This window comes from Glycine soja, chromosome 11 (assembly GCF_004193775.1).
Source record: "Glycine soja cultivar W05 chromosome 11, ASM419377v2, whole genome shotgun sequence".
Lineage (NCBI taxonomy): Eukaryota > Viridiplantae > Streptophyta > Magnoliopsida > Fabales > Fabaceae > Glycine > Glycine soja.
Genome location: NC_041012.1, coordinates 10,351,106 through 10,377,051, shown reverse-complemented (window position 1 = coordinate 10,377,051; position 25,946 = coordinate 10,351,106). Strand labels below are relative to the sequence as shown.

General features: G+C 35.3%; 4 protein-coding genes across 9 annotated transcripts; 2 read left to right on the top strand and 2 right to left on the bottom strand.

Moving 5' to 3' along the window:
* Positions 1-1,901: 1,901 nt before the first annotated feature.
* On the top strand, positions 1,902-4,405 carry LOC114375821 (putative uncharacterized protein DDB_G0290521). The gene is made up of 4 exons (XM_028333684.1): positions 1,902-2,355; positions 2,763-3,050; positions 3,128-4,009; positions 4,124-4,405. Exons 1-4 carry the CDS (start codon positions 2,271-2,273, stop codon positions 4,174-4,176), a joined length of 1,308 nt encoding a protein of 435 aa, XP_028189485.1. The 5' UTR covers positions 1,902-2,270; the 3' UTR covers positions 4,177-4,405.
* A 2,103-nt stretch (positions 4,406-6,508) lies between these two features.
* On the bottom strand, positions 6,509-10,086 carry LOC114377165 (D-xylose-proton symporter-like 3, chloroplastic). Its single transcript, XM_028335573.1, has 13 exons — positions 9,607-10,086; positions 9,318-9,396; positions 9,168-9,227; positions 9,003-9,069; positions 8,790-8,914; positions 8,611-8,712; positions 8,155-8,532; positions 7,970-8,017; positions 7,810-7,872; positions 7,642-7,722; positions 7,448-7,546; positions 7,023-7,160; positions 6,509-6,909 (listed from the first exon to the last, which is right to left on the bottom strand). Exons 1-13 carry the CDS (start codon positions 9,888-9,890, stop codon positions 6,775-6,777), a joined length of 1,659 nt encoding a protein of 552 aa, XP_028191374.1. The 5' UTR covers positions 9,891-10,086; the 3' UTR covers positions 6,509-6,774.
* A 1,365-nt stretch (positions 10,087-11,451) lies between these two features.
* On the bottom strand, positions 11,452-16,399 carry LOC114376720 (transcription initiation factor IIA large subunit-like). 2 transcript variants are annotated; one of them, XR_003659014.1, is made up of 12 exons: positions 16,037-16,399; positions 15,644-15,814; positions 15,403-15,555; positions 15,120-15,192; positions 14,979-15,037; positions 14,646-14,768; positions 13,846-13,989; positions 12,806-12,866; positions 12,537-12,700; positions 12,331-12,414; positions 12,157-12,234; positions 11,452-12,001 (listed from the first exon to the last, which is right to left on the bottom strand). XR_003659014.1 is itself a non-coding variant. In XM_028334964.1 (11 exons), exons 1-11 carry the CDS (start codon positions 16,157-16,159, stop codon positions 12,211-12,213), a joined length of 1,179 nt encoding a protein of 392 aa, XP_028190765.1. In that variant the 5' UTR covers positions 16,160-16,399; the 3' UTR covers positions 11,452-12,210. The 2 variants fall into 2 exon arrangements, 1 of the variants encoding a protein (XP_028190765.1); XM_028334964.1 differs by having other exon boundaries at positions 11,452-12,234.
* Positions 16,400-18,897: 2,498 nt separating this feature from the next.
* LOC114374905 (serine/arginine repetitive matrix protein 1-like) lies at positions 18,898-25,206 on the top strand. 5 transcript variants are annotated; one of them, XR_003658649.1, is made up of 15 exons: positions 18,898-19,173; positions 19,339-19,428; positions 19,595-19,717; positions 20,034-20,201; positions 20,295-20,381; positions 20,520-20,647; positions 21,344-21,391; positions 21,489-21,545; positions 21,771-22,655; positions 22,940-23,110; positions 23,208-23,351; positions 23,476-23,664; positions 23,755-24,618; positions 24,860-24,934; positions 25,010-25,206. XR_003658649.1 is itself a non-coding variant. In XM_028332630.1 (13 exons), the coding sequence occupies exons 1-13, from the start codon at positions 19,153-19,155 to the stop codon at positions 24,392-24,394; spliced, it is 2,751 nt and encodes a 916-aa protein (XP_028188431.1). In that variant the 5' UTR covers positions 18,898-19,152; the 3' UTR covers positions 24,395-24,657. The 5 variants fall into 5 exon arrangements, 1 of the variants encoding a protein (XP_028188431.1); XR_003658651.1 differs by having other exon boundaries at positions 21,771-22,439; positions 24,860-25,206; XR_003658650.1 differs by having other exon boundaries at positions 23,485-23,664; positions 24,860-25,206.
* Positions 25,207-25,946: the final 740 nt, after the last annotated feature.

The window sequence follows — 25,946 nt, the reverse complement described above, 5'->3', positions numbered from 1 at the left end:
GATGGACCATTGAATCTACCCTGAACCACTGCAGTAAGTGATTTATGGATGGACCATTGAATAGTAAAATATAACATTGGATATATTAATTAAATAATGAATTTAGTTGATAATTTAATTATAGTTGAAAATTTAATGTTTAATTATTATTAATTTAAAATTGTTAATTAATTAGTCCTGATTAAGCCTAACCCTAAATCCCCTCTAAGCGCTGCCAAACGGAGCATCTCTGTCTTCTGCACAAAAATCTCCACTTGAGTCCTTCACCTCTCGCACTTGTGCCCCATCAGTCTGAATGTTATGCCCTCGAAAACCGCCTTCGCGCCCACATCTCCCCAGCCAGATCTAACCTTCATGGACAGAAGATCTACATCTGACCAACAAACAAAAAAATCATAACATATTTACGGCCACCTCCCCTCCCCCTAATCTGCAATTGGTTTCTCAGCTTGCAAGATTCACCGTCGCTTTTGTCTTTGTAGGATGACGGTTGTTGCAGTGGCGTAGCAGAGAGGGAGTCAAACCAATTGCGGATCCCAGGCGATGAAGCAAGAGTCAGGGTCGGAGTAGCATTGGGGTCACTTGCCGCTGTTTTTATCTCCCGCCTCTTCGTCTGCTCCGACTACCTCGATTGGTTTCTCATGGTGGTCGCCTCTCTTGCCGCCACCGCGCACAACACCGTTATAGAGAGAGAAAAAATGTGACTACTAAAAACATTTTATTTTTCAATCATCTTGTTGAATCCTTTGCAAGCATACCAAAGTTGTGGAGATAGTATAATATAAGAAGTTCGAGTATCCTATTCAGATGACTTCGGTAATACTTCGACAAAATCGAGATGACTTTTGTAATACTTGACAAAATAGTAATGCTCATTAATTATATCTTTCGAAAATAAAAATTTTAATAATTAGATTATGGAAATGTAAATAATAAAAGCATAAATAAACAAAAATTATTTTAGGTATTTTTACAAATACACGAGTATGATAAAAAAGAGACTAAAGTAACCGATAATAAAAGAATTGGGGTTGATTTCACTAAACTTTTTTCTCAAAGTAAAATTATTATCATAAACTCACAAAAGTATTCAAATCTCGACTCACAAAAATATTCAAATCTCGACCTATCTGATGGAAAAAAATTAACAATTCATTGCCTAACTTGACAAAATGACTTGCTTTAGGATTAAGAGTTAAAAGATGATTAAAAAAAATTTGTTTCAGACATAAAATCCATTAGTTATTCTTCTCCATTTCTAAGTTCAAAAGCATTTTACAATTACAATTCAAACCATAACATCAAACAAAGGATGATCAAGTCAAAGCAAACATTAATACATAGAAGGGAACACTTAATAATGAAAAATAAACATAAATTAATAACTATAATGTCTACATAAAGATTGGTTCAATTACATCAACCCTAAAATGGATAAACCTAACTACATAATTAAAAGAAGAAAAGAAAAACATAGATGAAAAGATAAATTGGGTTAATTAAAAAAAACTTTTTGCATCCACAAAATCGTTTGGACAGACACAAAACATTGCACACAGGTAATGAAAAGATAAATTGGGTTAATTTTTTTTATTATATTATTTCTTATTAATAAATAACTTTCATTATGTAAAAAATTAAATTGATATTGTATAATTTTTAATAATATAAATAAATTAAAAAAATTCTCAATATAACTTTTTATGCATACAGAAACAAATTTTCTGCAAAAACAAATTTGAGAAATGTTGTTAAAAAGGATATGCCAATAAATTTGATGTTATTTTATTTGTGTCGTTCATTCATTGTCCATAAAAAAAAATCCACATCAATCTTTATTTATTTATGCCTACAATTGTTATTTATATATGCTATGAGTTCGTTTGTTTTTTTCTTGCAGAATTTGAAATATTTGAGTTTCTTGATGTATCTAGCTCATAGTGGAAGAGGTCAACAGTTTTTGTCGTCCTAGCCTTGGCCTGGTCAAATTACTATTTCGGGGAAGTGCTTATTTGTGATGTTTAGTAGCAAGCAATAATGTTAGTGTACACGTGTAGAAAAGGAGTCCATAGGTGAAACTCAACGGTGTGGGTTGGGACCGTTGATAATTGCGTAATGCAAGAACCCCGGAATGATCAATTGCATGAGCACGCTTCATTTTGTGTTAAATTTTTGCCTCTAATTGTCCACGAAAAGAAAAAAAAAATATAAAAAGCAGACTTGTTCCATGTTTGAGACAAATTGCGAACCAAGAAATCATATACAGAGAAATGGCTCAACTCGAACGCCCTCAAAGACAGGTTGAGACTCCAAAAACCCCCCCTACCATCCACACCATGGAACAACTCCTCCGAGGTAATCCTTTAAAACTTAATTAGAATTCATGTTATATTGTCATTCAATATTAGAATGTTTTCCTATAACTATTAATAAAGTAATGGTGATACTTGATTTATTAGTCTCTATATCTTAACATATTTTGTTCTTAACATATTTTGTCCCTCAATAATCAGATAATAATCAGTTTCAATATTAGTTATTTCCATTTTACCTTCATCCTTTCTCTTCTTTTTTATATTAAAAAATATATGTTGATGATATATGATAAATTTATTAATTTTTATAAATTCTGATTGATTAATAATATAAGAATCATCATTAAATGAAAATGAGTAAAAGTTAAGTATTTTCTATATTGTGGTTTTGATTTGAATATCAAAGAAAGCCATAGAAAGATCATATTCTGATTTGTTCAAGTTCAGAAGGAGAATCCAAGTCTAAGCAGTCACCAACCTACTCCTCCTCCTCCTCCATGAACTCTTCTCCATCCTCCCCTTTCTTCCAAAGGTTGAGGCACCATGACTCAGAAGAAGACCATGGCCAGAATCAGAAGAAATCAGTTCTCACCAAGGTGAAGGAGAAGGCCAAGAAACTTCGCCACAGCCTCAGCAAGAGGAAACACGAGGACGGCAACCCCACTAGTCCCTCATCAGCTACTGGCGTAGAAGGCGATGGAGCAGAAGAAGATGCTGAATACCTCGGAGCTCCTAGTAATAAAAATCCTCAATCATTAATTTTCTCAAACATTTGCCTTTTTGTTTCTCATTCTTAACATCTAAAATTTCAGTGTACGGTTCGGAGAAGTCACCTGCAGGATACGAAGCATATGTAAGGCAGCAGAATTCAAGTCCAAGAGGAAATCTAGTATTCCCAGAGAAGCATATGTTATCAAGCAGTGACAAACACGTGGTTGAACCGGATCATCAAGAAAAGACACTAAGCCGCTCCATGTCTAAGAAGACAACAACAACCTCTTCTCCAAATGCTACTACTTCTAACATTAATACTAATACTCTTTCTGGTCTAAACAAGACAATCGTAGCAAAGAAACCAACACCAGTTCATGTTGAAAAACCGGATGCATCCCATATAACCTCCAAAATCCAAGGCCTTACTGTGTCGAAACCCACAGAACATCATGATCACACTTCACCATCATCAACAACAGTTCAGACAATTCGCAACACTTCTTTGTCCTATGCTGCTCCATTCACTCCCCCTGCAAAGTTACCCTCCCAAGCTCCTTCAATTACTCCGCGAACTACACCGGCTCCGGTGACACCAGAACCTTCATCTGCTCCTGCATTTAGTGGGAAGAGCACAAGCCCCACCGCGCAAATACAGGACAAGGGTGTGTCGATGAAAGAGTACTTGCTGAACAAATTGGAGCCAGGGGAAGACGAGAAGGCGCTGTCTCAGATGATATCTGAAGCAATGAGTCCAAGGAGAACTCCCGGTGATGTAGGCGTGATGGAGAAGGTGAGAGAAGCTGTAACTTCTTTGCTCCGAACTGAGGAACCAACAAAATATGCAGACACGACTACTACTACTCCTACTCGCATGTCGTGTCAAAGCCCGAAGGCTTCTTGCGCTTCATCTCAAATGCCAGCATCTATCAGCGCTTCTCGCTCTTCATCTCAAATCCCGCTATCTTTCAACGCTCAACAAGGTAGCAACTTACCAATAGCACTTCATTAATTGTTATCTCCTCTTCATGCAATGTGGTAATATGATATGTCTATGTGATAGCATTTATATTGATCTCATCTGTCTAAAAATGCAGACTATGAAGTGGCTGAGGAAGAAAACCATGGCCGGATTCTTCAGGCAAATTGAAAGCCTCCATAACGTGTTTCCTACGTTTTTGTGTTAAACCTTTTTATGTATCTTCTCTACCCGACAATTAGACTGGAAAGATAATTTCCGTATGTTTGTAAAATTTTATTTGTGTTCCATCCTTCCCTTTTTATTTTTATTTGTCTTTTAAGGTCATTACCTAGGAAGACAAAAATGTAATATATTTTCTTAATTTTAATAAAAAAAATCATGAAGTTTTATATTTTTATCCTTTTCTTTTTCCACTCTACAATAAATATATGAATAAATTAATTGAAGATTATGTAATTGATAAAATAATAATTAATGTAATCTTAAATTTTGTAAGTGACAAGATAAATAGAAATAAAAATTTTCCAAAAAATCTGACAATTAAGAAAGAACGGGGAGATAGTATGTAATAAATTGTGTTGTATATTTGCATTACATTATATATTATACACACTCAGTTTTTTTTTTTGTTGCCACGGAAATTCCTAGGTTATGACTTATGAGCATCAATAAGGCACTTATTCTCTTTTTTCATACTCACCATTGTAAGCAGTTGCCGAGGATTTTGTTTAAAGTTGAATATGCTTAGACCAAATTGCCATACTTGATTTGTTGTTTTAGCTTGTGAATTTAGTGACGACTCAAGCAACGTGAAGGGGCTACTTTCAAATCTAGCTACGTTTGGATCTAATTTGCTTTGTATCCTTATATAATCACACGGGCAAACCTATATTCAAATACAATGGATTAAAAGTCCCACCATCCTTGTCATTATTTTTGTTTTCCAACTAACAAAACCAAAAACACCATGCTTGATAGCATGTTGCCAATTTTACATATCACGCCGAAGAAACCCTTGTCGTAATTTCAAAGGGAGGACTGAGGTAATCTTTCAGTATAGCTACTTCATATGAAAATGAAATGTTAAAATGTGCAGTAAAATTCCCCAGTTTTTATGTTTTCTCACATGAAAGGATCTCCAACAAATAATAATAAAGTAAGGATTGTGATGGTTGGTAAAAACTAAAAAAAAAGGTGTTGTGTTGGAGCAAGCATCAAAACAGCATATGCATTATGTTGGAAAATATTTATTTTGTAATTTAAAATTTAAAGATAAAATATCTTTTTTAGAATTACCAATATATGTTAGTAATTTTTTATAAAGAAGCTAACACTACACTTCAACGCAAAATCTTAAAACTTATATTTGTAGATCTTTTCTTTACTATGTTCAATTTTTTCATTTGTAATCTGACTTGAGACTTCACTTCACTCCAACATATATCTCTCTTTTCATGAGCAATAGCATGAGATGAAAATAACATTATCCTGGACACACTTATAGAAAAATACTATTTACCCATTTTTTTTTCTTTTTATAAAGCTATATTATATTCTCTATTTTATATATTTTGAGACATGGTGTTCTTTGGTTCAAGATTCTTTTGTTGCACTCGATTGAATCAACGGGTTATCATATCTTAAGAGATGAGCACATGCATATTAATTCATTATACCAGTGTAGGACGCTTTCTCTAAGGGTAAGGCATAATACGCTTCAACCCAGACTCTTCTATATTCTTCTACTAATAAATTTTATACCTTGTATTAATTGATTATTATAAACATTATTTATGTTTTGATTCTATGTGAAATTATACCAATGCTATATTTTCTATTTTTTAGCTTCCTAATTATATATCTAACACATTACACAAGCAAATCATGAACTAAGTTCCAAAGCCAAACAAGCACTATTTATTTTTCAACATAATCCCCAATTAATTGGTTAAACTTGACCTCCAATATTAGAGGAAATACAAGTTCGTCATCAGAAGTGTTATGAAGATGGATCAACAATAGTTAGTTAGCTAAACTCTAGCCTTGTAACAGAAATCTGTTGTAAACCTATTAGTTGTGTGATACCTAGATTCATTGTGATCCAAAACAAACTATGAGTGCAAGTGAGGAGAGGTTATTGTAAACTTCCCTAGAAGTCTTGCTGCTGCATGCTGTGCAGTTGTGATCATTGAATGAAGAAAGAATCGGCTACAGTGTGGATGTAGGGGTCTCCAATTGCCCTGAACCACGATAATTTTCTTGTTGTTATGCTCTTTCTTTAGCTCCTTTGTCCTTAGTTTTATTGCTCATTACAAACAAGAAGATTAGGAAATAATGAACAATTTTCTATGTCAATGCAGCAACTCCTAAAAAGGCCACGCTATGATATCTTCAATCTTGAGAATAAATTTTTTCACAAATAGCTGCTCATGTTTACCACTGATAAACACTGCTAGCAAAGCACAAAGAGGGGGGCCATATTAACGGAAAACATAAGAACTGTGGACTGTGGTAAACTGGTAATATATTGTCTTCAAAAGATTGGTGCCCAGCTATAAGTCCTCCATTAGCAAGGCGACCCTCGTTGCAATTAATCACGAGTACTAAAACCATGATTTGAGTATCTTGGTTAGAGATTAAAAATTCCAATGTTTATACTGCAAACGTAACCATGACAATCAAATTCCACACAGGAGATATATACACAAGGTGACAGACTCAACCAAAATATACAGCATTCACATCAAAAGGTGCTGGATTAAGTTGTCACTTCAAGATTTTGGATTCTATATCTTCTAAACTCAAGCCTTTTGTCTCTGGGACAGAAAAGATAATGAACAAAAGTGATAGAATAGCAATAGCCCCAAAAAGGAGAAAAAGATTTTCTGCTCCTAGAAACTCCTGCAGCAGAAGTCAGCACAGTTTATTAACTCCGAGAGCAGTCAGACAGTTTAAAATGACAAAATTTATCTTGAATAAAAAATAAATACACAAGAATGTAAAGAAGCTGTAACCTTTAGCGGGGAGAATGCAAAGGTGACAACAGCATTTGAAGCGAAGTTGGTAAGAACAGCCAGACTAATCCCCTTTCCTCTAGTGCGAAGTGGGAAGACCTCTGATACCATTAGCCAACTTATCGGCCCAAATGATATCTGCAAAACAAATGCAATTTGACATAAATCTACCTCAGTAATTCAACCAATCATTGCGTTGATCTCATGAACAACAGTAACATTAAATCAGAATTTTTTTATTTGTTGCAAGGTTCTCCATTTACTGGAAGCAGAGAGGTCTCCAAATGACTTCATGTCAACCTATATTATCCAAATTTTATAGCTAAAACCAATTAAATACTACTTTAGAAGAAGCCCATCCCCGGGTTGAATATGATAATGTATGCAGCAGAGCCAATGAACAAAATTGACCAGAAGATATTTACCTGGTAGCAACCAACATAAAGAAGTAAAGCTCCAACAGCAACAAGTGGGAAACCTCCAAGAAATTTATAATAAGCAGAAAGGAGAACTAGAGAAAGGGCCTACAGAAATCAAAGAAAACCAAATAATCATTTTTCATATGACAAGTTGCAGTATAGTAAGAATCTGTTAGTTTAAAATGTGATGGAATTCCTACAATGCCACTGACACCTCCAATCAGCAGAGGTCTTCTCCCCAAATCATCAACTTTTAGGACAGCAATCCAAGTCATTAGCAACTACAGGCTCATCAATCACAAAAAAAATATCATCAGTGTCACAGAGTGATCCCTCTTCCATGGAAGGACAAATCTAAATAGGTATACCTTGAATAGGCCAATAACAACCGAAACTTTTGTAGCATCGGATGCAGCAGAAAATCCAGCACTCTAGATATAAATGACAGAATATAATACGAAGTGAGCAAGATGGAAATAAACGAGTTTCAGTCACAATATGGTAGAGATGAATATAAGGATTAGGTACCTGAAGAATTGGACCTGCATAGTACAGAACACTTGGTTGACCTGTTATCTATTGTGATAACTAGTCAGACAAAAATAAGAAAAAAATTCTCCATATTTCCTTCAGTATAACATGAATAAAGTGGAAATATACAAAACATAATTATGATAATTATGAACAGACTCATTGCCCCAAAGTTAACCCACCTGTTGAAATAAGACTAGTCCCCCACCAATTATGAAAGCTTTCAGATTCGGACCCTGAAACACCTCTAAGAAATTCCCCTCCGATTCCTTATCTGCATAGGCAGACTTCAATGAGACAAGGGTTTCTTCTACTTGTCTCTCGGATTCTTTGTCACCAGGTGGTCGGCCCCTTAATTTGCTCAGGGAAAAAATGGCCTTTTCCTTCAAATCTTGAAAAGAACCTTTTCCTTGCACTGCTCTGAGAAGCAACCACCGTGGAGAATTGGGGAGAGTCAACATTCCAAGCCCCATTAATACAGCAACTGGAGCACTAAATCCATACATGAACCGCCATCCCCCAACGGTCTCAATCAGAAAGCTTCCCACAAAATAACCCAGCTGCATAACATAAAAGGTCAGTCCCCACATCAGTAAATCCTTTAGTTGGTAAAAGACACAGAAAAGACAATACAATACCAGAATCCCCAGGACAATGAAGAGTTCTTTTAATGATACTAAAGTCCCACGGATTTGTGATGGACAAGTCTCCGCAATATATAAAGGAGCCCCATGCATGGCCTGTAATTCAATTCACTTGTAAGATGGTGCAAGAATCATCCGCGTTGCATAAAATGTTACTGGTCAAAGTAGCCTACCAAACCTATACCAAGTCCATAAAGCAGCCTTCCTGCTAAGAGAACACCAAGTTCTGGTGCATAGGCAGTAATCACACCACCAAACAAATACAACAGTGCTGCAGTAATGAGTTGTTTCTTCCTCCCTAGTGTTTTAACCAACTTAATAGATTTAGTAAGAAACATTCTAAAGAAGCTTCAGCTGCTGGATAATATAAGTAATCAAACACTTACCAAGGAAATCAGCTATGGCAAATGCAACAAGCGAGCCAAGAAGAGCCCCATATAGGGAACCACTAACCTATGTTAGATGTTAGCAGTTAAATTCTAATGTAATGATGACAATAAATTTTCCATGAAATTGTAATAAGTTTTTCAACTATGATTCCGAAGTCATACCACTAGTCCAAGCTGAATAGCAGAAAGTTTAAACCATGATATACCGCTAAGCTCAGGTGACTGTGAATTCAAATCAACAAAATTAAAAAATTTATATTTTGTAACCGCACTAACAATATGCAACTGAAAGACATTGAATAACAAATTTACCTGCAGTGAAATTGTAGCGCCAGAGGTGGCTCCAATATCATAGCCAAATAATAAGCCACCCAACGCAGGGAACAGAAACCTAAATTTTGAAGTAACATACTGATTAATTGGAACAGAAAATCAGCAGACTATTAAACATTCTGAAATTAGTAACGGTTGATCATTAAAATAGGATTGATATTTGATGCTTTTCTCTTGCACACATTCATAAAGTGGAAAAAAAAAATCAGTTTTCCCTCCAAAAAAAACATTACTCTTGTCCTATGTATGAACAATGACAGAAACGTACGGAAGAATTACAGAAGACCAAGAAAATTCCTCTTGGTATGTAGCGTCAGAAACAAGCGACTCGGAGCTTTCCCCATCAGAATACACATGGAATCTGCGCTTAGGAGCAGAGTGAGATTGGAGAAGCGGGTATGTGACACGTGTGAGGGCCAAATGATTGTTAATGGAAGAAACGAGGCGTGGATTGGTGCGAGGAGAGGAGAGCAGAGATTTTGGCCTCGTTGTCTGTTGATGGTGCAGTGGGTTCAAAGAGAGTCTGAAGCTGAAGAGAGTAGTTGATGCCATGCGAGGCAGCGGAACAAAGAAACAGTGTATGAATATCAAGTATTAAATGTGCGTGGAATCATCGTAGTATGGAGCAGGATCAGATTATCAAGTATTAAAAGAGAGTTATCTGTTTGTAAATGTTGAAAAGTGATGCTCCCCTTGTGTGTGTTTTGTGATGTATGGAGCACGATCAGATTACCCAAGATATTTGTCAACTATAATTATCGAATTGACCAAGAAAGTCAAGAAAACAGACATTCAGTTGCACTGGCCACTGTCTAAGGTAATTTTCTGGGATGGTACAACTACTTTCATCTTTAAAAACAATTAGCATTGGATTAATATTTATTTTATATAATTAAGTTTTATAATAAATAAATATTTTTAAATGTATAAATCATGCTATAATTAAAATATATAAATTACATTTTTAGATATATTTAAATGGATAATTTTATTAATTTTTAAAAGAGTTACATGAATAATTTAAATTATAATATAAGATTATTTTTAATTATTGATAATTTTTAAAGGAAAATATTTAAATTCAATTTACAAAAAGAAATAAAAAAAGTTATATTCAGAGGGTTAAGTAAGTAAGAAGATTAGTAACCGGTAAGAGGATTATCTAAAACAATTAAAAGATCATTTTTGTTGTCAATTATAAAAGTGGTGTATGAAATACACCCAAAAATATAAGAGAATATATGTTAACTGATTTTATGAATATATATATATATATATATATATATATATATATATATATATATATATATATATATATATATATATATATATATATTAAAATCACTAATTAAGAGAATAAGAAAAGTGAATTTCTCACTTTCCAAAATCCTTTACACTATAGGAGTAGATCAGGAGGAAAAGAAATAAGTATATGATTTAAATGAATTGGTTTTAGCAATTATTTTAATGGTCGATTATTGTTATTATAATTGATTTATGTAAAATAAAATTACCTTCTATATTACGTAAAAAATGGTTTCAAGTTTTAACGTCAATTATTTATGTTTAATTATTTAAAATATTTAATTTTTATAACAAATATTAAAAAAATATAAATTATTTATACGTCCTCAGTTTGACTTTAATTTTTTTTTTGCTAACGTGTTTGCCTTTAATCTGTTTTTACTTTTATTGTTTTTATTGCATTGAGTTAAATTATTCTCAATAAAAAAAATATTGAAATAAACAAAAAAACCATAAACCACTTCCGTCAATTTAAATAATTTTTTCAAATACATCAAGCCTTTTAAATTTTTAATATATTAAATATTCTAAATTAGATTTTTTTTTTGGTGTAAAATATTCCAAAGTAGATACTAGTAATTAAAATCCATTCGGGCTAAAAGAATGGCAGTTAGGTGCCGCCACTGCTCTCAAATCAGTACTATAACATCGGAAACACAAGTGCACATCCCCCCGGACTAACAAGGCATACTGGTTGAAGTAAATTCTTTTTTTTATCAATCAAAAGATATGATTGAAGCCTTAAATCTTAACGAGTACCTTCAGGAAATAATTATAAAAGACATTTATTTATATTACTAACAAATTATTAAATGTTTCATCATCAATTCACTTCTTGGCAATGAAAGTTCCTTTCCCCGACCAGTCAACATGCAGTATCCATTGATTCTAGGGTTCCTACCATTCATCTACCAAAAAATAAAAAAGTAAATAGAAACAAGCTATTAATCCAGAAAAACACAAGACAAAAATTAGGTTCAAGTCTTTAGATTGTTCTCCAACACAGTAACCTGTACAATAAGTGTCGGCACTGGTTTCCAAGATAACACTACAATTTCCATCTGACCTTTAAAAACCATGTTTTAGTTTTGCCCAAAAAAAACACAAGAAATGACGAACGTTGCTGATGTAGAAAACATATTCCTGAAATTGTCATGTTTTCTTTCACTTTTTGGGCTAAAGTTCAGAGATCATGTTGGAACCAAGAAAAGCAAACTTGACATTATCGTTGTTCTTTATGACGGCTAAAAAACTAACCACGAGCGTCACTGCAGTTTAAACTGTCCAAGTATGCAGAGCTAATAGACATACATATCCCACTTGACAAATGGCAAACTTCAGGAAATGCCTCAGAGTACCTATCCATGTAAAAAGACCAAAATTTGCTCATCCTTTATGTACAACAGGCCAACATATATAACAGTGACGAGAGTATTAAGGACTTTTCTCTTCCTCCTCCAGCTTTAATTTAATAATCATAATCAAAGAAAGATTACAAAATACTCAATGGCACCTGTAATTCACCAAAGCACTGCCACAAAAATGGCAAGACCAATCCCTGACAAAATCAGAAGTCAAATTCTCCAGTTGCCTGCAGAAGAGCATAGTTTCAGCCATCAGAAAATTTTGATAAGCTGAACTGAAACAGAAATGTGAATATCATAGTTCAACTTCACAACTAACAAACCTTATTGAAGAGAATGTCCTTATTATTTATATGCATGATACCATCCTTTAGGGTGCACTTCCATCTACTCTTGGTACGTGTCACCTAAGTTTGTTGTAAGGCATCTCCAAAAAATTATTCTCCAATCATGAACCATTAAACATAAGGCAATATCACATTGTTATAGCATACTTAAGTTAAAGAAAGTGGAAGAACGACATTGCTACCTTGTCAAACTGGGCCAAAACAAGATGATGTGTATTTTGATCCTCTCCCTGATCCAAATCATCCAAATCATCATCATCATTTTCATTTAGGGGGGGCTCATCATCATCATCTTCTTCATCAACCTCATTTTGAGCAATGGGAGCAGGGGTACTTGCTGGTACTTCTAATAAATAGGGTGAAAATATGCATCAGAAACGTTTGTGATATAGATAAATGTGCTAGACCCTATACATAATATTGAGTAAACATATCTACGTTCTCAATTTACCGGAAGGAGCTGGTGTATTTGCAATGTTGTAGTCTTCATTGAACACTCCATAATTGTATATCTGCACGCAAGTAAAATAAAAAACAGTAAGATTGGAATGCAATATCTGACAAATTGTGTATATACTAAAAGGAGCATGCAATGACATTTTAGATGAAACATAGTTGATGAACGTCAAGCATATTGACACCCCTATGGACACCAATGTCAAAATTTTGCAAGTTAGAAGCCACTTTTAGACCCAGACACCGAGGGAGGTTCAGAAGGCTGGTAGGGAAACTAAATTATCTCACTGTCACTTGTCCAAATATTTCTTTTACAGTTAGTGTGGTAAGTCAATTTCTTAAGTTCCCCTACGAAGGACATTGAAATGCACTATTTTACATTTTGAAATATATTAAAGAAACTCCAAGAAAAGGTCTCCTGCATGAAGACAAAGGTCATACTCAAATTGTGGGATATGCAGATGCAAATTGGGCAGACTCTCTTACTAACTTGTCAAATTTTAGCCAAATTAGAAGGAGACACTTTTAGACCCAGAGAGGTACCGAAGGGCCTTGACTTCGAATTTTGTCAATTATTAAAATGTATTAATACTTAGGAGCTAATTTCTACTCACGTGACTAATTTTTTTTTAAAAAAAAAAGGATTCTAAGAATGAATATTTAAAATAAGCAAGCAATGGAAGCATTGATAATTGAACATTTTTGGGGTAAGAATGGGTTGCTTTGGAGTTTATATTCATATTGACAAATGAAAGAAGAAAAAAAAGTGCACATTGAAGCATTTTTCAAAATGCAAGCAGATTACTAATTACCCAAAAGGTGAAATCTAAGGTGTCTATGTACTAGAGACCCAACATTGAAGGGTTGAATACACTTTTACCCAAAATATTAATAATAGAAGGAAAATAGGAAACAAAAGGGATAAGTGAAAAATGTACAAAAGCATATATCTATAAGCCTTGGTAAAGAACAAAAGGGAAAGTGTTTCAATACAATCTTGTATGAGCACAAGGAGGAAAAAAAATTACTACTCACATTTGGAGTAGAAAGCACATCATCATCATAGGGAATTGGTCCATCAAGTTGAGGAATCTGAGAAGCTGGCCTGTCTGATTGTGCTGGCATTTTTCCTTTAGAAGTAGAGTGACCTGCATCAATGGACATGCCCCCTCCATACACCTGAAAGATTTATGTTTAAAAGTTCAGCAACTAAAACTTTTCAATCAACCAAGAAATCAAGAAATTAAAAGACAAATAAATGCATGCATATATGTAAAGCAGGATTGTTTAAAAAAAATGTAAAGCAGGATCCCAAAAAGAATAATGCACAACAATTGGCTCAGAAAGAAGCCAGAGGCCTGAATTGTTTAATATAGTCATCTGAACAAATATGCTTGCTACAGATCAGTGATGTAATGTTCACAAGAGTTGAGAAATGCGGTCTGATATATGCTGTCAAATGAAAGCTATTCATACAACAGTTGAGAAATGCAGTCTGATATATGCTGTCAAATGAAAGCTATTCATACAACAGTTGATAAAAAAAAAGAGCTCTAAACACTTGAGATAGATCATGTGGTTTATCACAACAAAATGGAACAATGTATCTTAAGTTCATTAAAATTTAAATAAAAACCCATCTTTTTTTTCAGAAGTGGTCACAGAGATGAAAATATTTTATTATTAACATCATTACAAAACTACACCAAATAATATGCAAGCACCAAGCTGATATAAATTTACAAAATATCAATTTAATATAATATGCAAGCACCAAGCTGATATGAATCTACAAAATATCAATTTAATGTTGGCAATATGAAGGAAGGCCATACTTCAATTTCCAAAATTTGAGAAGCAGCATCTCCAGCTCCATCTTGCTGAGGTATATATCCACCAGCATTATATTGAGAAGCAATTTCATCACGTTTCCGCTTCCCCGAGGACATGAAGAAGTCCTGCATGTTTTCCCAAACACCAATAATATGTAAATGTTACGTGGGTTCTACGTTCTCTCTTTTCAGGTCAATTCAAGACAAGAAATACTGATAAAAATGTTACAGGGAGAAAGAAGTAACATTCTCTGACTTCATGAAAGAAACTCCGCCAGGAGGTCTTCAAATTTGAAAACAGATCATTTTTCTGAAAGACCTCACCAAGATGCTTACCTGTGTCAGAGGTTGATTTGAAGCTCCTCTTTCCGCCTCATCCCGCCCTTCCACGTAAGCTACAGTAATATGCACGTCATTACTGTAAAGCCACGTATTGCTTAAAAGCATGTTCCAAATTAAATTCAAAATGGGACTTACCAACATTGACGTCAAGTGGAGCCCTTTGGTTCTGGTTCTGGTTCTGGTTCGTCCACGGAGAAGGAGGAGGTTGCTGTAAAAGATTGTATGGACAATATAAATAATAAATGCATCGAAAGTAAAGATGAACAAAAGTAGTAGTACCACCATGCACGTGGTTTTGGATAAAGAGTTTATGCACTGTGCCAGACATCTATTTAAAATACTATGAAAGTAAAATGTAAAACAGTGGTCAAACATAAACAGGTAATCCATCATCTTGGAATCACAAAATGAGCTTTACCATGTATGGACCAGGCCTTCCACCTTTTATCTCGTTATTTGCACCAGGCTCATTTCCAGCAGACGGGTAGTCACTAGGTCCAGTGGGAATGTTATACATTGAGTTATCCACAGTTCCTGGTAAAGGGGTTTGAAGAGGAGTTTGCAATGGCGTCTGTGGCATTCAAAATCCAATATCAACAATCTTCATAAAACACGTCGTGTAACTCACAAATTCATAATAATAATGGGCTCAAACTCACAGGGGGGAAAAGCATTTCCGCTGTGGGAGTTTCATACTCCTCAGTCCCCTCATAAGGCATGTTAAGATCATGAACCGGAGTAATTGGACCACCGGGCGTTGGCTTAGGCGCCCCGGACCTTTCTATGGGACCAACAATGGCACCAGCTTGCATCATCTTCGATTCCCATATCTAATCATAAGAAATTTTTTAGTACAACACAAACGATTGAAGAAAAAAAAACTCGCAAACCAAACAAAAAGCACGTAAATGCTCAGATCGAAGCCCTAATTTACTTAGAAATTTCAATTTACCTAGAAATTCATTGATCACGTAAATGTGAAAAAACAAGGCGGGGAAATAAAATAGAATCAGATGAACAGTAATTAACGGGAAGAGAAGAGTGAGTATTACAGATTGAAGCTCCTTGAGAACTTCGTCGCCGGGACCACCGTTGTTGACAAACTCGTCGCGGACCTTGTTCATGACATCGTCGATTACCTGGATGTAGACCTGGCTGGTGGTGGAGGCCGCCATCGTGGATTTGTTCCGCCCAGATTCCACGGCGTAGCGTCAATTAAACGATTCGGAAGGTTTCCGGGATAGGCGAAAGAGATCGGTTGGTTAGGGTTTGGAGTGAAAGCTGAGGCGGACAGAGACAGAGACAGAGATTGAGATTTAGATGAGATGTGAAGAGAAGGGAAGGGGCGGACCAGAAAGGGAGAATAAAGGGTGGAATATAAATAGGTTTGCATCCGATTATAAGCAGCGCGGTCCACGTGTTGAAATCTGCTTCATTCTTATCTTGGCTTCGCTACGCTACCGTTACAATACGGCGACCGATATTTATCGTATAAATAAAGTAGCTCAGTCACGACTACAGAGCCATACTGGCCCAATGTAAGAAAATGACAAAACCTCTGCATGTAATTGTAAAGAAAAAATAAAGGGTTCTAGAACTCATACAAAAGATGACCAAGGAGTTGGAAATTTCCCCCCTAGGTTTCACTAACAATTGCAATAACTAAAAACAAGGTTCAATTTATTTTTAATATATAATAGAGCAAATTATACTCATTTTATTTGAAGTTAGTGTTTATTATACTTACACCTCCTTTATAAAATTGTATTTATTTTGTTATTCTTAAACAGTTACGGTTATTATCAATATTAATCTTTTGTGAGATGTCTTAAGAACTCCTATCACTTTCATGCAAGTCTGTACCCAACTCAAGTCCATGTTGGGTTTCGTCTATGAAAACATCGTCAACTCGATCCTCGCCTCCCTTGTCAACTCCGTCGCCTTCGCCAACCACAACAACTTCACTGTCTCCACCTCCTTCGATGTCGTCTACAACCACTTCCAATGTCGCAACAACCTCATCAACGACCAATGCTCTCGCTGCGTGTCGCCTGCGATCACTTAGTTCGACAACCTCTACTTCATCTCCTACGACGACGCATTGCAACTTGACAACTATTTTGTCAAATACGACAATGTCACCTTCATCGAGGTCGAGGACGTGACAACAATGTCACTAAATCCTCACTTCTTTTTCTTTTTCTCGTTATCTTTGACAGTGCTAATGAGTCAAGCGGTTACAGTGTAATGGATGTTAAAAAAATAAGGGATCTTGTGTATGAATAATAAAAGAGTGGAGTTGAGTGTAATAAGCGCTAACCTCAAGGAGTACTAGTTTAGTTTTCTCTATATAATATTATTAAAAAAAATCCCTCAATTTTATTGACAATTGTAATGATTAAAGATTAAAGATAATGATTAAAGACAAGGTTTCTTTGTCCCTTATAAAAAAAGGGTTTCTTTTCCCAGAAAAAAAAAAACGTTTCTTTTCCCAGAAAAAAAAAAAAAACGTTTCCTCTACTATAAGAGAAAAATTGTATGATACATTTACCCGAGTGTCATGTTCTTTTACACATACACACATAAGAAGCCTTAGTTAGGGTTGAGCATCTAAGCATCGTTCGGTTAGGGTTGGATTTGGGCTCAAAATGGTCAATCCAACCAAAATCAACCATTATATTTTTTTTATTTGCATCTAACCATGAAGCTAGTTGGTTTGTTCATTTTTGGATTTAACGAGTCGTGGGTGGGTCGTGGCGAGTTTGCACGAATATGAAAAAGAGAAGCTTGAACAAGTAAGTTCTCGATTTCATCAGTGATGGCAACTCTAGTATGTTTAAATGTGCCAACAATGAAGCTACATCTCTGACCATCTTAGCTGAGTTCATCCTTGACAAACCAGAGACCTTGATTTCTTCAACACGATCGAGTTTAGTGTGCTTCAACGTGTCATTGTGTTGGTCCTACAAGGTGGTTTCGAATAAGAAGAAAACAAAGGAAAACAAAGATGAACATGAAATGGAAAAAGGTCGGTTTGCAAGCTAAAAGAGAAAAGCTAATTGTAACTTGAGATGCTCTCACAAGATGGGACAAAGGGTTCCAACTTTCTATGTCATATAATATTAAATGTAGAAAAGTTAAAGTTGTTTACATCTTTAGTTGACAACTTATTTTTAAGATAGTAAATACTTAGGGTATCTCCAACAGTGATTCTTGGAAGAAGATCTTAATTTCAAGATCTAATTTTCATAAGATCCATTATTGAAGTTGGCAACTAAATCTCCACATGGAGATCTGGTTCTTCCACAAGAACCATCAAGATCCACACTGTTTTTAAAAAAATATTTTTTTTGTCTCTCTCCCCAATAGAGACCCACAAGAAATAATTGCCATGAAAGGTACTTAACTATATGATCATACAAATAAATGTATAACAATGATTGCTTCTTAAAATGTACTTAACTATTTCTTCATACTTTTTCTCCCTCTAATTTGTGCTCTTTTGTATGTTTTGAATATCATGAATCACAACACATTCACTCCCTTATTATAGTTAAATTTAAATTGCTACATTAATATATGTTACATTGTAAAATTAGATTATTAAATTATAAATATTTGATAAAATTAATTATTGAAGTAGCTAAAAATTATAAAATGATAAAAAAATAATAAAATTAAGATTTATTTAAAAATGATAATTAAATAAATATATTGATGATAAAAAAATTATAAAAACCTAAAAACCACGAACTTAAAAAAACTTATTTACTAAACAATTAAACTAATTTTTCACTTAGTAAAAAAAAAAAAACAAAATCAACAAAACAAAAATAATTTCCCCTCTTTACAGATGGGCAGAACTGTAATTTCACATGCGAAGGGTGATTTTGTATTCGGGTCAGTTCAATTAGGGCACGCTTCCAGTAGGTTCTGAACTCCAACACAGTTCCGCAGTCGACCTCTGGAGCTGGCTTCTCTTCTCCAACTCAGTGTCGAGAATAAGAAGTTCAGAACCCATCCATCTTCTATCCCTTATATATATCACTGTATCGGCGCGTTCCATAGCTTGAACTAAAGTGCTGTTCCGAACCTCCGTGCGTAGATTCACACGTGCAATCTCCGCTACACACTCTTCTCTCCGTTCGGTAACGATTGGCATCAGAAGATGTCGGGCGGTTTCTTTCGAGTTAGTATAGCGCAACCTTTGAGCTTGCAAATTGCAATTACTCTTCTGTTGAATTGAATTAAACCTAATTTATCTCAACATTTCTTAGATCTTATATTATTTGCTATCTCAATTGGAGCTTGTTACTTAGCTTATGAATTGTATTGGTTGAATTTTTGTATATAGGGCACATCGGCGGATCAAGACACTCGGTTTTCGAACAAGCAAGCGAAGCTGATGAAATCGCAGAAGTTTGCACCGGAACTGGAGCATCTGGTCTGTTTCCTTGGTTAAATTTGATCTGTAATTTTTCAGGGTTTTTTTCAAGTGTTTTTGCTATTTGGATGATGTGAACTTGATAAATAAAGTACGTGTTGCGCTAGTCAGTAGGCACCGCCTCTTTTTGTTTCAAATTCAGAAATGCTTGAAATATGGTTTGTAGGTGGACATGACGAAGGTGAATATGGAAGTAATTAAGCCTTGGATCACCAGAAGGGTGACTGAGCTTCTTGGGTTTGAAGATGAAGTGCTTATTAACTTCATACACGGTCTTCTGGATGCGAAGGTAATTTACGGTTTTTAATCTTGGAAATTAAAAGGTGTTTTCTCCTTTGTATTTGCCATTCCATTGATTCTTTCAATATTATTGTCATTTCCCCCCTCTTAATGTGTATATTTTGAAATCTATATTATATTTATTTGGCTAATATCTATTTTCTGTTAGGTTGTGATTATGAAATATTACTCCTCCAAACTGAACTATAGTTAATGTACACACAGTAGTGTATTTTTGCTATTTTCCTTGGTTTGTCACCAACTTTTTGTTATATCTGCGCTTTTATTATTCACCATTTGGTCACATTCTATTCATTATGATGCAGGAAGTGAATGGGAAAGAAGTTCAAATACAAATTACTGGATTTATGGAAAAAAACACTGGAAAGTTCATGAAAGAGCTTTGGATGCTGCTTCTCAGTGCGCAGAAAAATGCAAGTGGTGTTCCTCAGCAGTTCTTGGATGCCAAGGAAGAAGAACTCCTGAAGAAGAAGGTGCTCGAGTCTCAATATGCCATTCATTTGATCACAAAATACCTTTATTTTTGGGGTGTTTCTGACAAAAGTTTTGTCTTGGGGATGTTTTAGGCTGAAAGTGATCTGATTGCAAGTGAAATTCAGAGGAAAACAGATAATGAAGATAGAGAGATCATGGAAGAGAGGCTGAAGAAACTGGTAATACTACTCTGTACATGCTGGAGATACATTTTATAGAGCCGAGATTTTGGTTTTAACTTCCATTTGTGTTTCCATGGCATTCAGCTAGCTTCTGCAATTATTTGGGTTCATGTCCTTTACCTCAAACTACTGTAGGACGGTGGATTTGATTCGAAGGATAATGATACTGCATCAGATCCAACTTTGAAGCTCAGGGATTCAGGGTACCGGGAGTGGGATGGGAAGGAAACTGACAAGAGGAATGGTGTTAGAGCAAGGAGCAGGTGAAATGGATTGATTCCTTCCTTTTAATAATTACATTACATGTGGTGACAATTGTTTCTTTTTTTAATGGTTTCCCTGCTGGTCAAGCTTCAGAATATCAACTAAAATTGTTTGTTTCTTATAGTGGGTGGATTGTAAAGTTGTTATTTATGGTGGAAAAGGCTAGGCATAGTTCTAGCTGATGATCTAGAATCCTTGCGTGAGCACAAGTGAAAATATATAGTGTAACATACTATTTTCATAAGAGGTCTGTTTATCGTATAAAATTGACTAAGTTAACAAACTTAAAAAGCATTCTTTAATATTAAGCTATATCCTACTAGTGCTCATATTTTACCATGACTTGACAACCATAAAATTGCCTATGTTACCTAAAAAAATAATGAAACCTTCATAAAATTATTGAAATATTCAGCATTATGAAGTCATTTGAATTTATTTCATTGTTATTTATTTATATGTGATATTTGAACGTTATAATAGATGTGGTTGGAACTTGGAATTACATCTTTAAGTTTCTCAAGTCACAATCATTGCCATACACATTTTCAACTTTTTTTTTCCCTTCAATTTTTGCTTTATTATTTGAGTATTTGGTTGGTATTTAAGTGTAGAGAATCTTGACTAACTTGGCTCTGCTCCTTGAAACTTGCAATCAAGTTCTTAAGTACTAATTGGCTGTTACTCTATTATAGGCTTTCTAGGTCTCCACATTCACCTGCAGTTTCCATTTCACCTCATCGGTAACACTTTTAAAAATTAAGTTTTAAATATATTTTCCATCTTTATATTGAATTGGAAGACTGTAATGTAATATGTGGTGTTTGCCTTCTGTGGCAGAGGCTCACCTTCAAGGTCAATGAGCAAATCATTTTCAAATTCTCGAAGTTATTCAGGGTATGCTTATATATTTGCTAACTACGTTTCCTTTTATTTGATTCATGCTTGTACCTTTTGCCATTCATTAATCCAAAATTTGATGCATAATTAAATGTGCAACTTGGCCAGCTGTTGGATCTTCAATTTGTTGCCCATCCCTCTAGCCTTCTAATAAGTATAATACTGTGCATTTAATTTTAATTTGGATTTGTCATTTTGTATTAATGGGTATATGCTGTTTAGTGGTAGACACAGGTCAAGGAGTATATCTAGGTCTCCAGAGGCTCAAGGTCCCTCTCTTTCTGCTGAAAGGATTCGCCGTTCTCCACGACGACGATCTATTTCTCCTCAAAGGCATTCCCCACGACGTTCTCCTCATAGGAGGATACCTTATTCAAGAAGATCTAGATCTCCTTCTCCTGAACGACGCAGAATGCATTCTCCAGTCCATCGTAGATCACCATCTTTTCGACGACGTAGATCACCTTCTCCTGTTCGACGACATAGATCGCCTTCTCCTGTGCGACGACGTAGATCGCCTTCTCCTGTGCGACGACGTAGATCGCCTTCTCCTGTGCGACGACGTAGATCGCCTTCTCCTGTGCGACGACGTAGATCACCTTCTCCTGTGCGACGACGTAGATCACCTTCTCCAGTGCGTCGGCGTAGATCACCTTCTCCAGTGCGCCGACGTAGATCACCTTCCCCTGGGCGTCGACACAGATCACCTTCTCCTGGGCGCTGTCATAGATCACCATCACCTCTTGGACAACGGAGGTCACTCTCACCTAGACGACGAAGATCACTTGTTACTCGGCATAGGTCACCTTCACCAGTACGCCGAATACCGCCAACCAATGTGCAGAATAGATCAGACTCCCCCATGCAATCCCCCTCCCACATACGACAAAGGTATGGTAGTAGAACTCCTTCACTCTCTCCATCTCCATTGCAACGTAGATCACCTATTCCTAGTAAGCAAAGATCTCCCAATATCTCCCCACAGAGGTCTCCTCAAGATGAACAGAGTTCTCAATCTCCAATACGGTGTGTATCTCCATCTCCAATTAGGAAAAATTCTCCAAGACACCAAAAAAGTCCCTTGCATTCTTCTATGGGGAGAGTCAGGTATTGGAGCACTTAAGGAAATGCTTGAATAATAGTGATTCTGTTTTTTCTTGGGTGTGCATGAATTTATTAATGTGATAATAGTAAAGCTTTTTAAAAGAAATATTTTCAAATACAGAATTGTTTATTCATTTCTGAAGTAGGTTTCAAGTTCAAAATCATAAATATTATAATGACTCTACTCCACACCCTGTCTGGAACTGCTAAATTAAGTAGTGATAGTTTTGACAAGGTTTTTTCTTGCAAGTAAATTTATAAAATCTTTGGGGACACCTAAATTGCAGAACAGAATCCGTGACTCGTCAACCCTCTAGTCCTCTGGGGTCGGCAATAAGAGATAAATGTGGCAAAGCTTCACACTATAAATCACAAGATTCAATGTCCACACCTGAGAAGTCTCCAATTCAATCTGTATCTCAAGAAGCAAGGAGTGAGACCAGCAGTGAAGGTCGAAGGTAGTTTTCCTTGACTTCATGCTATCTTCTTATCTTATCATCCATGACTTAGATTTGGAATGTTTATGCTCATTTTTTGGTTTTTGAAAATGTTTAGTCCTCATGAGAGCCCTATGAAACAAAGAAGAGATAAGTTGTCCAATGAAATAAACACGAATCCTCTGAAGAAACAAAGAACCCAAAGACCTAGCCGTGACAGCCCAGATACAAGAGATGAAGCAGAAGAAACGCACTATTCCAGGTTTGATGTTGATTGTGGATAACTTTTAGTTGGTTGATTTTTTTTTACGAATACAAGTTACTATTATAGATTTATTTATTGTTTTGCCCGCTCCATTTTCTCATTTTCTTTATATCTTTGGTAGAGAAAGCAGAGATCCAAAAATGAATTCATCACAAAAGATATCAAAACATTTCCCTGTTAGTAAGCGAAAAGGTTCACCTGCAAAATATCGTCACGAGGAGTTCTCTCCTGAAAGGGTGTCAGGTCATCCAGCTTCTGAACATCATTATGATAACAATGATTGGAGTAAGAAAGGCCAGGAGATAATGCGGTAATATGATTGGCATACTGTAGCTGTTCTAACTAATTTGAATGCCTGCACACTGCATACATATCTGATAATGATAAACTCCTTTGGCAGTGATAAATCTTCCGGAAAGGGCAATGAATTTCCTGCTCAAAAGTCATCAATGAACAAAGAAACTTTTTCCAGGGAGAAGCCTCAAGAATCTTATGCTGTAGATATTAAAAAATCAGATGTCAAGGACCAATCCCATTCAAACTATGCCAAAAGCAGTTATCGGCATCACAAATCCGAAACCACTCAAGATTTAGTTGGAAAAGGTGATCGTGTCAATCACAATGCTTCACATGATTCTGTTTCTGAGGATAGTGGTAAGCATAGACGGGAGGGAAAGGATAGGAAAAGGCATAAAAGGTCTGAGAAAAAGTATACATCTTCTGATGAGGATTATAGTGATGATTCTGAGTTAGAGGACAGGAAAGAGGCTAAGAGGAGGAGAAAAGAGGAGAAGAAGCTGCAGAAGGAGGAGAAGCGTCGAAGATGTGAAGAGAAGCGACGCAGAAGGGAAGAACGGCGTGCGGAGAAGCTGAAAATGAAGAGTAAAACAGATGATATTTCAGGTGATGAGGAGGCTAAACGAATGGATTATCATCAAAGTGATAGTGTAGTTACACCATCTGAGCAAAAGAAGCTTGAGATTGAATTGCGGAACAAGGCTCTTGAATCCCTCAAAGCAAAGAAGGGCATGAATAACTAAATGCATCACATCCAAGTTTTATGTTGTTTTATGCTTTAAAAACTTATTGAGAAATATCTTAGCTTGTTTAAGAAACTTGGTTTTGCAAATGTTATGTTTATTTATTCATCGGTAAATGTTTGATGTCATCTATCTTTAATGCTGGCAGCGGAAATGGATAGATGATGCTTTCTGAGTAAATCTGTCGAGTACAACTCTATGCAGACATTGTCCTATATTTACTGGTAATATTTGTCTTCCCCTTAGTTGGGAATTTCATGTTATTTGGGTGGTGCATCTTGGTTCTGCTTTTATTGTTTTTTATGTTATCTTGGTTTGTTCCACGTTTGTTCTGTATTTTTCTCATTGGCTTTGATGTGGTTGGTAATGATGGCTATTTTCTTATTTAGATCATATTAATCCTGAAGGTCTTGGTAATATTATTAATGAGGTTTGTACTAAATTAGCTTTCTGGTCATTTGGTAGATGAATTTTATGTCAACTCTAGATGACCTGGTGAGAAGACCATGTGCAGACCCTTTATTTTGAACTTCAATTCAGGTGAAGTTTTTCATTCTTTTAGCATATTTTTTAGTTCTAGAATAGCTTCATAAGTAACTCTGATGTATTACGTAGGTGGTTCTTTCTGGTTGTATATTTTTCAAAACTAACATTGGCATCTCGGGAGTTTTTCCTGGAATGTGTTTCCCGGAATTCTCCATGATGTATTTGTGGGGTCCGTCGCGATTGATGTAGCTGTATGCTTTTAAGTTTTAAGCATTCTGGTCTAGTGGTTTTTCGTGCAGGGCAATTAAGAGTTTGTGTGGCTGTTATGCTTGCTTCCAATTTTACTATAATGCTATCAAAAACCTATATTTTCGCTCTTTGTTTGCTTATGAGAAATTTTAAGGGTGGTTTCCCTGTTGGATGAAATACTACCAGTGTTTGTCAAATATAAATATGGTAATTTTTAAAAATAGAAGGCTCGGGTAAGTTAAATGTTATTTTAAAAAATAGAAGGGTATATTAATGCTTATTCATAAATTAACATTGTTAAATCAAAACATTTCATCTATCTCATCCAAATCTGGTGAGTCTGATGACAATAAAGCAGCACAAGCTCCACGCCCATACGTACATTGTTGTGGATTCGAATTTTTGACTAATATTCTAACAAAACTATTAATATTTGCCTATAAAAAATAATTATCTCTATTGTGCATTCAGCAATTTAGCAAAAACAAAATGCAAGTAATTAGATGGAATTTATCGTCACGGTTTAATAAAACTTTGTTATGCTAACCATAAGTAACTAACCTCCGCTCTCACTTTCAGTTTTCTTCAACTCACGAACATATTTCTTTGTAGTTATTAATTGTTGAGCTTTAATTTGAATCTTGTCGCAAGCTTTAATATGGTCTACAAAGAGAAATAGACGCGAATCTTAAGCTTAATATTGCGCGATGTTCGAAGCTTTTTGTTTTTTTTGGTCACATACGATGTTCGAAACTTACGATACACAGTATATACCTTTTTGTATTTTTCTAAATTTACGTGACTGTATTATGTAAAT